The sequence below is a fragment of the Mastomys coucha genome, unplaced genomic scaffold (assembly GCF_008632895.1).
Source record: "Mastomys coucha isolate ucsf_1 unplaced genomic scaffold, UCSF_Mcou_1 pScaffold18, whole genome shotgun sequence".
Taxonomy (NCBI): domain Eukaryota; kingdom Metazoa; phylum Chordata; class Mammalia; order Rodentia; family Muridae; genus Mastomys; species Mastomys coucha.
The window spans coordinates 108,252,217-108,268,936 of record NW_022196900.1 but is presented as its reverse complement, the minus strand read 5'-3'; the positions used below and the strand labels follow the sequence as shown (position 1 = coordinate 108,268,936).

The window sequence follows — 16,720 nt, the reverse complement described above, 5'->3', positions numbered from 1 at the left end:
GGTCCGCTTGCCCTCAGGTGGTATAACAGGCGCCGCAGAGGACCAATAGCGTGGGACATCGCCCCACCCCTGTCTTCTGATTGGCCGGCGTCTCAGTAAGCCTCCTGAGGCGCCGGGAGCCGGACTTCAGCGCACTTGCCTCGGAGCGTTCAGCCCACCGTGTTTCTTCCTCCTCGGCTCTGCTCCGTCTGCCTCCGCCATGGCCCAGTGAGTGACCGACACGCGCAGTCGGGCCCGGGAGACTTCCGGTGCTGAGCGTGGTGATGGCGGGGCTCTCCTCAGTCCCGGGGGTCGCCTGGGTCTCCTCGCGCAGCCCTGACCCTTGCACCTCCGGGTCCCCGCCTTGGGCAGCGCAAGCTCTGCCGCTCCTTCCTGGGAGCTCGCGGCTGCGACGGGCTCGCGGGGGAGGGAGGCCGCGCTGGATCGGGGACGGCCCACGCCCCTTCTGCTGGCCAGGCCATCGGGAGTGACGGGCAGGGGCAGGGCACTAGTGGCTTCGTGTGCCCGGACGCCCTTTAGAAGGAACTTCCGTGGAACAGTGGGGTGCAGGGTGCGGCCGATCCCAGGTGCATGTGGTGCGAGCGCAGACGTCCAGGCTACCTGTCCTTTTTAAAGGGACTAAATAACACTAACATCCTTTCTTTGTCACTTTTTTCCCTCTCCCCCGGCATTTCAGAGCTGACATTGCACTGATTGGATTGGCTGTCATGGGCCAGAACTTAATTTTGAACATGAATGATCATGGATTTGTGGTAAGTAGTGAGGACACATTGCCTTCCCGCTGAGAGCTATGATTTGCTTTTCAGAGATCCCAAGGCATCTGATGGTGCTCAGTAAGCCCTGTTGTTGCTAACTCTTCTTTGTAGAAGAATTTCTGCTTTAGTCGTGCTCTCTAGTTAAAAGAAGAGCCTCCTTTGATAGAAATAGATAAAAAAGCAGTGGTTCCCAACATTGCGCTTGATAACACTAGCAGAATTACAGTTATGAAGTAGTTATGAAAATAGTTTTATGATTGGGGGGTCATCAGAACACGAGGGACTGTGTTAAAGGGTCGCAGCACTAGGACCCTTGAGAACCGCAGATGTAAAGGGACCCAGATCTTGGAGGCTCTAGCTCAGTTGGCTAGTAAGACTTGGGGTAAATAGAGATGTTTTTTCTTTGTAGACAGCATCTCCTCTCACAGTGTTGTCACACTGGAGTCTCAGGGGCCTCTCGACTGAGCTTTCTGAGTCCAGGGCTAGAAGATCCTCCTGCCTGTGGGCTCTGAATGTCCTTTCTGAATAGTAGCATGGCTTAGATGCCAGTATTACCAGGGACAAAGGACCAGGCAGTGGTGACAGGCTCAACCTGATAAGCAACAAGTGTCAACCGGCCTTTCCTTCTGTTCTCTGCTCTGACAGAACTTTGCAGAGATTGCCCAGCACTTAAAAAGAGAAGGCAGGTCAGCTCTCTCTAGACCTTGGACAGGATAGACATTTCTCTGTTGCTGGATCCAGCACCTGAGGATCATGTGTGTGTCAGATCCTCCGACAGGCCCTTTGTCCCTCCAGGTCTGCGCTTTCAATAGGACCGTCTCCAAAGTCGATGACTTCTTGGCCAATGAGGCGAAGGGAACCAAGGTGGTTGGTGCACAGTCCTTAAAGGACATGGTCTCCAAGCTGAAGAAGCCCCGCCGCATCATACTGCTTGTGAAGGCTGGGCAAGCTGTGGATGATTTCATCGAGAAACTAGTAAGGCCCAGCTCTGCTGACAGTTGGTGCTGGCGGCTCAGAGCTTTGTCTGTCCCCTCTGACTGTCTTACTTCTGCCATGTTGATTTTCAGTTTCTGGGTACAAACTGATCGGTTCTGATAAAATGCTTGAATGTTTCAGTCTTGGTTGGCTTGACGGGCACTTATGGAAGAGTATTTTTGTTTTGTTTGTTTTTAGTTTTTCAAGACAAGGTTTTTCTGTATAGCCTAGGCCTTCCTGGAACTCATTCTGTACACTCACAGAGATCCGCCTGCCTCTGCCTCCCGAGTGCTGGGATTACAGGCGCGCCACCACGGCCCAGCTATGTTCTTTCTAGAAAGTTTTTTTTTTTTTCATTTTATTTTATATAAATAAGTGTTTTACCTAAGTGTGTAACTGCACCACACAGAAGAAGTGTCAGAGGAGGCCAGAAGAGAGTCAGATTCCTCGGAATTGGAGTTAGTAGGCGACTGTGAGCTGCCATGTGGATGCTAGGAATTGAATTCAGGTCCTCTGCAAGCCAGTGCTCTTAACCCTTGAGCTGTCTCTCCAGCCCCTATTTAAATAAGTAAATAAATAAACCACTTAACTTAGTATTTGTGTGGGTATAAGCATGACACATTGGATGTGGAAATCCCAGGGGCTTTTTTGTGGGAGTTGGTCCTCTACCTCTACCATATGATCTGTAGGAAGAACTCAGGATGGCTGGCTTGGTAGCAGGCGCCTTTACCTGCTGTGCCTTCCTTCCCATTTACCCGAGGTCTTATTTTTATTATTATAGTGGAGGTCAGAGGAAACTTTGTGGAGTCAGTTCTCTTTCCCACTGAGCTAGCCGTGAGCGCTGGCCCATAATGGTCTATTCTAGGACACTAAGGACGTTTCAGTCAGAGTTTATGAAGAGGAATAGCTTTTGAAGATTTATTTATTTATTTACTTATTTATTGGTTTTTTACAGGGTTTCTCTGTGTAGCCCTGGAACTTTATTTATTTATTTTATGTATATGAGTGCACTGTAGCTGTACTGATGGTTGTGAGCCATCGTGTGATTGCTGGGAATTTTGAATTCAGGACCTCTGCTCTCTCTGGTTGACCCTGCTCGCTCCAGTCGCTCCGGCCCCTAAAGATTTATTTATTACTATATCTAAGTACACTCTAGCTGTCTTCAGATACCCTAGAAGAGGGCGTCAGATCTCATTACAGATGGTTGTGAGCCACCATGTGGTTGCTGGGATTTGAACTCAGGACCTTCAGAAGAGCAGTCAGTGCTCTTAACCGCTGAGCCATCTCTTCAACCCAGGAATAGCATTTGAACAATAGTTGTCTATTAATGTCTGTCTTTATTTGACCGTCTTGTGGGTTCCAGGGCTAGAGACCTATTGTAGAGCCTTGTGCATGCCAGAGAAACACAAGCACCGTAAGCCACATCCCAGCTGCTTTTCTGTTTTGCTTGTTTTATTTCTGATCTTTATTTTTGAGACAGCGTATTACTGTGTTGTTTAGGGCAGGTTCGAGACAGGGTTTCATTTTGCAGCTCTGACTGTCCTGGAACTCACTCTGTAGACCAGGGTGACTTCAGACTCACAGATCTGCCTGCCTCTGTGTTAGTGCAAATTAGAAGTGTTGCAGTTTTTCTCTTAACCTGGCTAGCTCCCAAATAATTGAGACTGGACTAGTAGGTCTATTTTACAGCTTTAAGGGAAACAGTTGATTGGTATTACTCTGTTTTAATCCTCCAAGCTAACCTATCTACTCCCAGCCTTTATGCCTGCAGTACTTGAATTTTACTTTTGACCTGGCTCTCTCTGAACCAGGTGTTTTCTCCTGGACCCTCTCCTCCTCTAGGTGAATGCCTACTTCCTCTCTTGCCTTCTCCCCCTCCCATGGATAGGAGGAAGTCCAGCCCTATTCTCTGCCCTGTTCAGTCATTGGCTGATCAGCCTCTTTATTGACCAATCAGGGAATAATTCGGGGCAGTGCTTCTACAACATTGAGAGAGGAGGTTCTCAAGAGTAAGGATTGTACCCAGATATGGGTGCCCAGAAACCAGCATTTGAATAATACAAGGATAATCTTTACACAGTGCATAATAACATGCCTACACCCCTGCCTCCCGAGTGCTGGGGTTAAAAGCGTCACCACCTTTAAAGGCTTACTATGTATTCCTCTTTCTAGCTGGCCTGGTATGAGCTGATGTTGATCATGAGTCTGTCCTCCTCTGTCCACTTATGTTACCCTGCCTGCCTGTGTTTTCCATTTTGGTTTTGGTCCTGAGGACAGACCCCAGGGCCTTCACCTCACGGAGGTGTATCCCCAGCTCTGGTATCCTACAATATTGATTGCAATAGTTATCAGTATTTAGTGCTCATTAGTAGTAGACCTTAGTGTCCACACTGGACTTTATTTACACATGAGTTTTCTTCCTCCAGTACTCCTATAAAATAACAATTCTCATAAATAGTTGCTTTATTTAGCACCCCTGTATCAATTTGTTGGCTTTAATAAGACTATCTTCAGAAGTGCTGGCAGATGGCTGAGCGGTTAAGAGCGCTGGCTGCTCCTCCAGAGGTCTTGAGTTCAATTCCCAGTATCCACGTGGTAGGAAGAGTTTACTTCAGTACGCAGAAATAACTGTACTACAAGCAGTGGAGTTAAACAAGGGACTGATGTAGAAATGATGTAGCCAGAACTGTGATCCCAGAGGGAGGGTCAAGGGTTGAAGTATCTCAGGCAGATGTGGTTTTGGGGATTTGTACTGAAGACAGAAGAAACTGCAGCCAGTACACTGCTGTTCAAGTGAGAGGCTTAGAGAGGAAGGCCCCTGAGGTAAAGAACACGAGAGCCTCCTGTGCTGCGGGCTGCCACGCTGCCCACCGTCAGCCCCCACACGGTGGGCTGGAGGCTGGCTGACCATTCTTCAAGTCCTGAAGTGATCTCAGGGGCAGGTTTGGAAGGGGACACTGAACAATAACGAGGAAAGCCAAACCAGAGCTCCGGAGGCAGCAGAGGCAGGCTGGGTCTGTGAGTGAGGCCACCCAGGGCTGCACAGTGAGACCCTGCCTCGGGTGAGAAGGGACGGGCGCGAAGGAAAGAAAGTGTTGTGGAGGTCTGACTGGATTGGGGAGCCAGTTGTGGAGGTCTGACTGGGTTGGGGAGCCACTTACGTAAAGGTGGCTCCATCCAAAGAGGAGTCTTCGAGTTACACGGTGACTGCTTTCCCACTGTATTTGGCATTTATGTTTGTTTTTAGTGGCCTCGGTATGTTTTATTTCTGCCTGTGGCCCACCCTAAGGCAGCCTTTGTGTACAGGTTCCCTTGCTGGACGCTGGTGACATCATCATCGATGGAGGAAATTCTGAATACCGGGATACGACAGTAAGTGTTCCTCAGTCCAAATTCTTTCAGGTCTTGAGAACATTCTAGAAAGAAATACTAGCATTGTTCATGTGACAGAAGAGTGAACTGTCTTGTGAGCCTTGGGGAGTGATTGGTCCTGGTATGCTGGACTCAAGTCTTTTTCTGTTAAGACACTTGATGGGTGAGACTCCCAGTTGCATGCATGTGTGTGTGTGTGTGTATGTGTGTGTGTGTTTATATATACATATATATACATAAATGTATACGCACATGTGTATATATGTATAAACTCAGGAGACGTTGGCTTAGGCACAGCAGGCTGAGGGCCTTCTTGCGTAATCTCCACCTTCTATAATGCATGGCATGCTGCCGCCATGGAAAGCACTGCCCTCACTGTGTCAGATGCCAAAGCAAGTCACATGGTCTGCCGTGTGAAACAGCAGTAAGTCTTCACTGAAGCTCTTCATTCACTTTATCCTGTAAGGTCTTCTCCATCTAAGGATTGTGTGTTCAGGAATTTCCCTTAGGGATGGTGTAGCTAGCTCAGAAACTAACTTATTCTCTTAAATTTTTTATAGGAGTTTTTACCTCAGAGTTGTAGTCCTCCTGTCATAGCCTCCTTCATTTAAAGTATAGGACTCTGTTACTTCTTGTGAACTGCAACGCTGAATGTATAAACTGTCTTGAATGCTTGGCTGCTCCTGGGTCCTTGGGTCATTTACTTGCAGATGTGAGCTCTCTCTACCTGGCCTTGCACCTCCTCTCCTTCATCAGAAAGAATTTATTTTGTGAGAAAACCCTGAAACTGTTTTTCTCTCTTTTAGAGAAGATGCCGGGACCTCAAGGCCAAGGGCATCTTGTTTGTGGGGAGCGGAGTCAGTGGTGGTGAGGAAGGGGCTCGGTATGGGCCATCACTCATGCCAGGAGGGAACAAAGAGGCTTGGTGAGTTCATCAGCACCACTCGCAGGCATTTCAGCACAGGACCAGCTAGGTGTGAGGTGGAAGGGTCCCCTGGGAGGCCTTGGGCGCGTGCCTCTCATCTAGATGCTGTGCTCTTGCATCACGTATGTGCCTCCTCCCTCTCACTCTGTCCTGGCAGAGGCAGACTGCTGACCTTTGGAAGCTTGAGGCATAGCTGCCTTACTGCAGTCCTAGGTGTTGACTTTGCAGGTGTCAAGTTTTGGGGTCTGCTCCAAACATTCCTGAGAAGATGCGCCTTTGTTGGTTGGGGAGACTCGTGAGGGGAAGGGCCTCGGGGTTCCTCTGAGCTGTAGTGAGGTGGGCCGAGACGAAGGGTTGCTCCAGATGAGAGCATCTCTTAGAGCACTGCACAGTGCTGGCTTCTCTCCGATCCAGATGTGCAGAACCACGCTGTACCTGGTGACAGACATCCAGATGGTGAGAGTGTCCCTGAGATGTTCTTGTACTGCTTGGCTTGGGTCATAGCTTGTCCTCGTAAAGTGGTGGAAGATTCTTCTCTTGTTCTGAGGGGGTCAGTGAGGCGCTGGGGATGGAGCCAAGGCCTTGTGCACTTTAGGCCGAGCCACGCCCTCACTCTTTGGTGCTCTGCCTTTTCCTTTGTGAGCTGACAGCCTCCACTGAGGCCCACACACAGGGTGGGTGGCGCATGCTCGTCAGCAAGGATGTTAGAGTGTCTCTGGAAAGGTTAGCACATCCATTACTCTGAGAGCAGTGTCCTTGCATGGAACTGAAAGCTCGGGCCTTCTCCTGTTGACTGAACTGTACTCCCCCTTCCTGCAGGCCTCACATCAAGACGATCTTCCAAGCCATCGCTGCAAAAGTGGGAACCGGAGAACCCTGCTGTGACTGGGCAAGTTCTGGGCTAGCCTTTGCCGAAGCGCACAGCTGAAGAGAGACCACCTTGGTCCCAGTGGTCAGCTCTGTGCTGTGAGCTTCTCAGTCTTAAGTCACTGTCCCAGCTTGTACCTGAAGTGCATACCTGTCTGTCTTAATGTACCTGAGCCAACCCTTGAGGGCCTGAGGTTACTGTGTTAAAAGCAGCTTCCCCAACCCTACTAACAAGAGGATCATAAATAGGATCAGGAATGGTGAAGACAAGTGAGATGTCTCTGAAGCTGTTTACTTCATGGCTGCGGGATGCAGGAGTTAGAGTGGGTTAGCCGCTTGTCGCATCAGATGCCTCAGGCCGTGCGGATGGAAGAATCCTCTTGTTAGTAGTGTTTCGGATTTTCCGTGCTTAGATATTCACCAGAGTCCAGGAGTCTGGCCACAGGCACTTTCTGTTTCTCTTGTTTGGTGTTGCTGTGAGAATAAGCATGATCCCTTCAGACAGTACATGGATGGAAAAGCACATCAGCCTAGGGAGTCGAGAGCTGCCCTTAGGGTTCTCTGTTAACTAGTGGTGTGACCTAGGACGGATCTCTATGGCAAGGCCTATCTGAAATGGCTGAACGAAGTTATCTCTGTTCTTAGCAGCCTTTCTTCCTCTTTCTCTTCCTTTCTTCAAATGTATTTTCTTTTCTTGTTTCCCTTTTCTTCCTCTTCCCCTTCCATTTTCTCTGTCCGTCATCTCTGATTTATATTTATCTGGTGTATATGTGTGGGAGATTGTGAAGCACGTGCATGTGGAGGTCTGAGGACAGTTGCAGGAGTGGGTGCTGGAATCAAACCCAGGCCTTCAGACCTTTACCTGCTGAACCATTTTCTATCCCCAACACCTAGTGTCTCCTCGAGACTTGGTCTCCTGAATTACAGACCTGTGCACCACCACACCTAGCTCCCCTTTTTAATACCTGCTATTTTTATGTGCTCACCTTATTATTTTAGTAATATGTATGATTAAAAGTAGGGATGCCTAAGGCCCCAGGCGTGGGGGCATATGGGAAGCTGTCCCTCTGACCTGCCAGCTTTGGCAGCAGCCTTTCCCCAGGCGCCAGTGTGCTTCCTTAGTGGCAGACAGCAACTTCCTTCTAATGCCCTCTAGGACAGAGTCAAAAGGGAAAGCCAAGCTTGCACTTGAGGACTTGACTCAGCCAGAGTCGACTCCTGTGGCCTTCAGGCTTGGGTTCAGGTCATAAGGATAAATAGTGTAGAGACTGAAAGTGGATGAGCCTAGGCTCATTCACACCTGGAGCTACAGGAAGGGGGAAGTAAGATGTCCTCATATGGCACAATTAGTGTCCAAACCGGAAGGGACAGGCCAGTGATAACGGTAGATAGGCAGCGTCTGGTAGAACGTCCTAGTGATCGGCATGAGCACTGACTGCCAGGAGAGACTGTGCCAGCTGCCCTGCTGTAGAAGTAGCTACTATGAGCCTAGAGCCATGGTGGGCTTGACTCTGCCGACTCGTTCCATTTCCCAGTCCGTTAGACAGTATTCACAGAGTAACACAGGTGAAAGACCCTCCTAAATTCCCCATGACAAACTGACACACTGGATGCATCTACCAGATTACCTTGCCAGAGATAGGACCACCAGAGAATACACTTCCACGTTTAAAAGGCCAAGGCCAGACCTTGATATACGGTCATTTTACCCTCAGTATCTGTTAGGAACAACTGTATTACATTTGTGTCTAGGGAAAATAGAAGTAGTCTAATTTATTTTAACCAGCAGTTGCCAGAGACTGGTAACTTGAAGACCATGGAGACTTCAGTGTGGGGCTGGGGTCCGGGAGTGGGGAGTTGTTTTTGGTAATGAGAGACAGTGGGAAACGGCTAAAGGCTTTGGGTGTATTGGGAGGTTCCTGTGACACCGCACTGTTTTCTCACGTTACTTTTCTGTCTGCAGAGGCTTCTGCAGTTTGTTGCTCTGACAACTCTTGTTTATCACCTGGCAGGTGGGAGACGAGGGGGCGGGGCACTTCGTGAAGATGGTGCACAATGGGATAGAGTATGGTGACATGCAGCTGATCTGCGAGGCTTACCATCTGATGAAGGATGTTTTGGGCATGCGGCATGAGGAGATGGCTCAGGTAAGTCTTAGGTAATCACCTCTCAGAGGAGAGAGAGCTTGCTACTGACAATTAACCCTTCCTCCTTCCTGTTCACCTGGCTGTGTGGAGGCCCACATGGACTCTGCCTAATGTAAGGGAAGCTGTAGTAATAACATCATAAAGTGTGATAGCAAGACACGAAGCAGTGATCGTAGTCTGCAGTTAGTGAGCCATGCTTTGTCAGGCACCGTGTGTGACCTCAAATCTGTCCCTCCCCATAGAACACAGCCTGGCCTTGGGCGTGGTAGGCAACGCCTCTGCCACAGAGCCCATCCCAGTCCTTCTCTTGTTCCTACTTTGCTCCATACAGGAAGAAAGTAGCTGGCTTTGTTGACCAAGTAGAGGGCTTAGCAGTTGAGAACACTTGGTACTCTCAGCTTGTGGAAGACTGGGGCGGGTTTTCAGAGCCTATCCAATCATGTCCTTCTGACCTATAGGCCTCGTATGCAGTGGTACAAATGAATACTTGCAGGAGAAATACCCAAGCACATAAGAAATAAACATCATCATCATCATCATCATCATCATAAATATTAAAAAAATTAAGTTCATCCCAGGGGGAAGCACAAACATTTTCCCAACACTTTATTATGAAAATATTAAAATACATAAGAACCTCATGTCAGCCAGCCGTGGTGCTATACACCTTTGATGCCTCTTAGAGAGGCAGGTCTCTGAGTTCAAGGCTAGCCTGGTCTACAGAGTGAGTTCCAGGATAGCCAGGGCTACACAGAGGAACCCTGTCTTGAAATCCAATAGGAAGAAAAGAAGAAGAAGGAAAAAAAGAGAACCTCACTGTCCACCACTGAGCTATGCCCAGTCCCAAGAAGTGGGGTTTAGGTGGGGCAAGAAGGTGACACTGTGCATAGGCCCGGGGGTTTGACTCCAAGGAGAGGGGACAGGCTCTGGTGAGAAATCAGCCAGGCAGACCCTCAACAAAACTGCCTGACCTAGGAAGTTCCACTCCGTGGGTAGGAATAGGAATAGGGCCACTAGAAAGGGGCCTGCTGGCCCTGTGTGCTCTGCAATGAGGGCACCAGCTACATACAGAAGCAGGAGTATGGCAGATGAGCCAGGGTGTCCACAGAGCCTCTCACCGGGCTTTCTTCTGTGCATAGGCATTTGAAGAATGGAACAAGACAGAGCTGGACTCATTCCTGATTGAAATCACTGCTAATATCCTCAAGTTCCGGGACACTGATGGCAAAGAGCTGTTACCAAAGATCCGGGACAGTGCTGGGCAGAAGGGCACTGGGAAGTGGACCGCCATCTCGGCGCTGGAGTATGGCATGCCCGTCACCCTCATTGGTAATGTTGCACCTTTCCCCTTCTGTGTGTACGTGGTTCCTTTTTTTTTTTTTTTTTTTAAGATTTATTTATTTATTATATCTAAGTACACTGTAGCTGTCTTCAGACACACCAGAAGAGGGCGTTAGACCTCATTACAGATGGTTGTGAGCCACCAGGACCTCCAGAAGAGCAGTCAGTGCTCTTAACCACTGAGCCATCTCTCCAGCCTGTGTGTACTTGGTTCTTGAGACAGTCTTGAGTAGCTCAGGTTAGCCTAGAATGCACATCTTCTTGCCTCAGCCTCCTGAGTACTGGGAATGCAGGCATGCCTGGCTTTTTGGCTTGTTGGTTGTTTTTCTAAGATTTCTTATTGTCTTTTTTTTTTTTTGGTTTTTCGAGACAGGGTTTCTCTGTTTAGCCTGGCTGTCCTGGAACTCAGTCTGTAGACCAGGCTGGCCTCAAACTCAGAAATCCGCCTGCCTCTGCCTCCCAAGTGCTGGGATTAAAGGCGTGAGCCACCACCTCCCGGCTAAGAAAAGTTCACAAACACATTTTGCAAATGTTGTCAACATTAATTCTCTGGGTTTGGATGTCTGTCTGTCTGTCCATCCTCCTCCTTTATTTATGCCTCGCCCTGTGGAAGACCTGTAGGTGGTGAGTCCTGCACAGGTAAGAGGAAGTTGGCTGCAGTTGGGCTAATCCCAGCCGTGCAGCAAGCATCTGTCTACTACCCACTCAGCTATAAGTATGACTACTCTGTCTTCAAAAGCACCCTCCTCCATCTTAGAGGCTGGGTTCCCTCCCATTGCTGGGATGGGCGTGGCTCTTTACTACCTACAGAAGTGAGAGGAAGGAAGTGGCCTGGGAGAGTTCAGCACACTTGCTGTTGCACAGTTGTCTTGCAGTGTTTCCTCCCACAAGTGTCTAGTCATGCTGAGAGGAAGGACAGCGGGTGGGTCAGGGCAAGCTGGCCTCTCCTTAGCTCTCAAGTTATGGCTGGTGCCTTTCCCTAAACCTGAAATGCTGTGTTAGTTTGTAGAGATAACCTATTTTGGAGGAGAAGAAAATTCATTCATCTTAAATAAATTGAGCAGTAGTCTGCCACAAGGGGTAGTTTGTGAAAGTATCAAATGTCCTAATGTACTGTATTGTATTAAATGTCCTAATGTACTGTATTGAAGGATATTGTGAAACCAAGGGCTATGGGTATTGAAAACAGCCTGAGGGCATACTCTTTCCCAGAGATTGGCCTCCCAGCACCCATATCAGGTTGATTACAACCCCTGTAATTCCAGCACCAGGGAGATCTGACTCCTGGCCTCTGAGGGCTCTTACATTCATGTGTATGAATCTACACACACACACATACACACAAATAATTAAAAATAAGTCTTACAAAAATAAAACAACTAAACCTGTGAGATGGCCTAGCAATTAAGAATTGTTGCTCTTGCCGACTTCTGGGTTTGGTTCCCAGCACGCACATGGTTGCTAGTGGTGGTCCGAAAATCCAATTGTAAAGATCTGACACCCTCTTCTGGCCTCTGAAGGCACTGCAAGCAAGTGATATGTGAACACATGAAGGCAAATACCCATAAACATAGAAATAATAAATTAAAAATCATTTTTCAAAGCTGAGCATGGAGGTGTACACATTTAATCCCAGAACTTGGGAGGCAGAGGCAGGAGGAGCTCTAAATTCAAAGCAAGCCAGGTCTACATAGTAAGCTCCAGGGCAGCCAGGGCAAACAAAAAATTAATAAACATCTTTTTTTTTTTTTAAGATAATAAATTGCATCTTTGGTGTGCAGTTAAAAATTAATTCTCACAAGAAGTCGGGTGTGGAACATACCTGTAATCCAAGCACTTGGCCCTTTCTTCCCCATCAGGAGAAGCTGTCTTTGCTCGGTGCTTGTCCTCTCTGAAGGAGGAGCGGGTTCAGGCCAGCCGAAAGCTGAAAGGTCCCAAGATGGTCCAGCTGGAAGACGATAAGAAGTCATTCCTGGAGGATATCCGTAAGGTGACAACCCCTCACCTCGTCGCCTGTGGTAGGATCTGTAGAGGTCCACCACGTTCTCATTTCCACCCTTTCCTGGTCTGTCACCCTCTCTGGGGTCTCTGAAATGCAAATGAAGTGTGCACTGGGAGGTGGGTGCGGCTGCTCCACTAGCCACGGCTCTGAAGTCGGGTGTCCCTTTCTAGGCCCTCTATGCTTCCAAGATCATCTCCTACGCTCAAGGCTTTATGCTGCTCAGACAGGCAGCCACTGAGTTTGGCTGGACCCTCAATTATGGCGGCATTGCCCTGATGTGGAGAGGGGGCTGCATCATCCGGAGGTAGGTAACAGGCGAACTTGGGACTGCTGGACACTCCCAGGCACCCTGCCACTCATCTGCAGCAGTGTGGATCACAGTGTCACTGCTCACTTTTGCCTTATACAGCACCTTCTCTGCATGGTGTCCACCTTAGAACACTTGTGTTCAAAAGTTTAGAAAAGAATGAGTCGAGATGGCATAGAGGCAGGAGGATCTCTGAGTTGGAGGACAGCCAGCACTACACAAAGAAAGAAACCCTGTCTGGGGGGACAGGTACAGGTAGGGACACAATGTGTACAGCTTTAGAAAAGGATGTGAACATTTGGAGACTGCTTTTCTTAGCATCGCTCCCTAGGCAGTGCAGTGAACCCACTTTATGTCCCATCCGCATCACAGTGGGCAGGCATCTGTGTGGGTGGATTGACTGACTTCTCTGGGGGAGGAGCTATAGGTGTCGGGCACTGTGTGGAGGTCGGCAAGGCTTGTAGGGAGTCTGCCCAATCCCAGTTGGACATGCTGGGACTGAGGAAATAAGCACAGGCTAAGGTTAGGAAGCCGCTGGGCCTATGTGAGTCATGTCAGCTAACCCTCCATTAACCCTGACCTCCACGAGCCCCTACCTTAGCTGGAGGACCCCTGTGTTTCCTGGGATCTCCTAGAACTAGATAGATAGCCCCTGGAAGTCTGATTCTCCACCCACCCCCCAGTGCAGTTAGCCTTGTAAAAGGCTGCAGGTCCCCCTTCATTCAGGGGGTTCTAGGTCTGGAAATTGGTCCCGGAGCTGAGAGTCCGTCTTTGGGATCCCGTGTAGCATTTCTCTCATTGGGGCTTTTCCTCTGCTGTTTTTTCTTTTTTCTTTTTTTTTTTTTTAAATTTTTTTTTTTAAGATTTATTTATTTATTATATGTAAGTACACTGTAGCTGTCTTCAGACGCACCAGATGAGGGCGTCAGATCTCATTATGGGTGGTTGTGAGCCACCATGTGGTTGCTGGGATTTGAACTCATGACCTTCCGAAGAACAGTCGGTGCTCTTCCCCGCTGAGCCATCTCACCAGCCCTCCTCTGCTATTTTTTCATCTCTGGAAAAGCCACAGCTGATTAGCCAGCACCAAAGCTACACAAGGCACCCCATCATAAGATGATTTACGGTGTGCCCATTACAATACCTACACTCCCTTCAGTCCTTTCCGTCTACCTTGTGGGGTTAGGGTTTGCAGTGAGCCCTTTGCCCACCGAGCCGTGTCACTGACCCATTAAATACTAGGCTAGTTTACGAGGGGTTTGAGCACTCAGGAATTTTGACTGAACCCATCCCCTGGACTTGACTCCTGGGGCCCACTGCCTTTTTGTTTGATAGGAGGAAGGGGTCTCACATAGCCCAATAACTTCTGTCTCCACCTCACTCTCTATACTTTAAAAACAAAAATTTTTTTTTAAATAATTTTTATGGGACTGGAGAAATGGCTCAGCAGTTAGGAACACTGGCTACTCTTCCACAGGACCCATTTTTTTGTTTGTTTGTTTGGTTGGTTGGTTTTGTTTTGTTTTGTTTTGTTTTGTTTTGAGACAGGGTTTCTCTGTATATCCCTGGCTGTCCTAACACTCACTCTGTAAACAAGGCTGGCCTTGAACCCAGAAATCCACCTGCCTCTGCCTCCCAAGTACTGGGATTAAAAGCGTGTGCCACCACTGCCAATCCACAGGACCCAATTTTAATTCCCAGCAACCACATAGTGGCTCACAACCATCTTTAACTCCAGTCCCAAGGGGTACAATGCCCTCTTCTGGCCGCCCTTAACACTGTATGGATCTGATGCACGGACATGCATGCAAGAAACACGCACACACACACACACACACACACACACACACACACACACACACACACACACTGTCTGCCTGCCTGCCTGCATTTGCAGGTGTGCATGTGCCACAGTTACATATAGGCCTTAGGAGCCCATTTGTAGGGATTGGTTTTCTCTTTCCACCACATGGGGCCAGGAATGAATTCAGATTGTCAGACTTGGTGGCAAGCAGCTTTATCTGCTGAGCCACCTCATCGGCTCCCCTGTGCTTCTGCTGGCTTGGGGTCATTCTGCTGGCTTGGGGTCATTCTGCTGGCTTGGGGTCATTCTGCTGGCTTGGGGGCGTGAGAACTGTGACTTTGCACCTCTGTAAGAATATGCAGAGCTTATTTCCAGACATTTGGCTGCTACTGTTTTTTTAAGATTAATTTCTTGCAAACTATTTCAGTGTATTCCTGGGAAAAATTAAAGATGCGTTTGAACGAAACCCAGAACTTCAGAACCTACTGCTAGATGACTTCTTTAAGTCAGCAGTTGACAACTGCCAGGTACGTTGTTGGCAGTGGGTGGTGCCATGCTCTCTGGGTCTCAGTACCATTGATGTCTCTGGAGTGTGTCCTGTAAACCGAACCTCAGTGTCTCTAGGGCAAACGCAGCCACTGACCTTCTGCTGTCTGTGTTCAGGACTCCTGGCGGCGGGTGATCAGCACTGGGGTGCAAGCAGGCATTCCCATGCCCTGCTTCACTACTGCCCTCTCCTTCTATGATGGGTACAGACATGAGATGCTACCAGCGAACCTCATCCAGGTGAGCGTGGGAGCTGGTGGTATCTTAACCTGGCTGGTTCCTGAGGGCTGTGTGCCTGACTCTGACCTACTGCATTTCTCCCCTAGGCTCAACGGGATTACTTTGGGGCTCACACCTATGAACTCTTAGCCAAACCAGGAGAATTTATCCACACCAACTGGACAGGCCACGGGGGCAATGTGTCATCCTCTTCATACAATGCCTAGTGGGCCTGTGGCTTTCCCTCCCTCCCAGTAGCAGGACAGCCCCTGTGGCACTCAGCACCCCTCTTTGCCCTAGTTCCTGCTCAGATCTCTTAGCCAAGTGTTGGCTGTGATTGCTGAAGAAGTCACCAAGGCCTGTAGATTCCAAACCACCATGTGCTCCACCCCCATCGTTTGTGCTGCCCAGGAACTGAGCTGTGCGCCACTGCGTGACCGCTCCCTGACTGAGCTGTGCCATGTGGGTCAGCCAGGCTGCAGCTCTTAGCACACAGAGGGTGGGTGTGTGGGATTGTACAACCTGGACCGTGGTTCATGCGTGTGGGTTCTCTGTCCTCCGCTCGGCGAAAGAGGATATGATTACACTCTACTGGGTGCGCCTGACAGAACGACCTGCAATGAGTTCACTACTGCAAATTGGTTTGTTTTCCATTAGCCTTGTTCATTTTAACTCTGGCTTTCTTTTTTTTAAGACTCCAAATAAAACAGGACAGGTTAATTTGAGGATCACGTGTGAGTGTGGAGGGAGGTGGAGAGCCAGGGCTCTTCTGTTGGGTCTTTTCTTATTTAGCACAGAACATCCATCGCATCCCACTCGTAATAAACTTTTAGACTGGCTTGGCTTCTTCGTGTCTTCTGCACCAATCCTTCCAGGTCCCACCCTGCTCTGTGGGGCTTTCAGTGCAGTCAGTCTGCTCCTGAACGAGGCTTCTTCTCTGTCTTGTTTACTGGTTGCATTACCTGGCTTTGGGCCACCTCACTGTTAGGCCAGCAGGGAACTCTGCTCTGTGACACTTTTTCTGGACTGATTTAGAGTCAGTCCCAGTAGTGGCTTGAGAGCAGAGCAAACAGTGTCTGTTTGGACAGCTGGGATCTCCTCTGTCTCTGACTTGAGCCTCAGAAGCTTTCAGGGAAGCCAGAGCCGACATGGAAAAGCAGCTTTTCATCGAACCCTCCTGTGTTTGGTTATTTGAGAACCATGATCCCCCTGCCTCAAGCCCCCTGGAGTGGAGAGTGCATCCCTACACCCTGCCAAATTGACTGTAAAACCTTTCTAGACATAAGGGATTACCTGCCCCCGGCCCATGTACAGGTTCCTTTGTCTGTTGTCCTTACTGGGGCAGATGGTTACTTGGAGAATAGAGGGAATCCTGAGGAGAAACAACAGAGAAGCCGGAGGGTGAGCAAGCCAAGAGTCGGCAGGGATGAACACCAGCCCACCTAGTTCACCCTCCAGGA

The 16,720-nt window shown here is 49.0% G+C and overlaps 1 protein-coding gene across 1 annotated transcript; it reads left to right on the top strand.

Annotated features, from left to right (window-relative positions):
- Positions 1–74: 74 nt before the first annotated feature.
- Pgd (phosphogluconate dehydrogenase) lies at positions 75–16,099 on the top strand. The gene is made up of 13 exons (XM_031379492.1): positions 75–207; positions 677–752; positions 1,551–1,730; positions 5,037–5,102; positions 5,909–6,027; positions 6,847–6,916; positions 8,907–9,041; positions 10,181–10,370; positions 12,242–12,372; positions 12,555–12,688; positions 14,923–15,022; positions 15,159–15,281; positions 15,368–16,099. Exons 1-13 carry the CDS (start codon positions 200–202, stop codon positions 15,485–15,487), a joined length of 1,452 nt encoding a protein of 483 aa, XP_031235352.1. The 5' UTR covers positions 75–199; the 3' UTR covers positions 15,488–16,099.
- Positions 16,100–16,720: the final 621 nt, after the last annotated feature.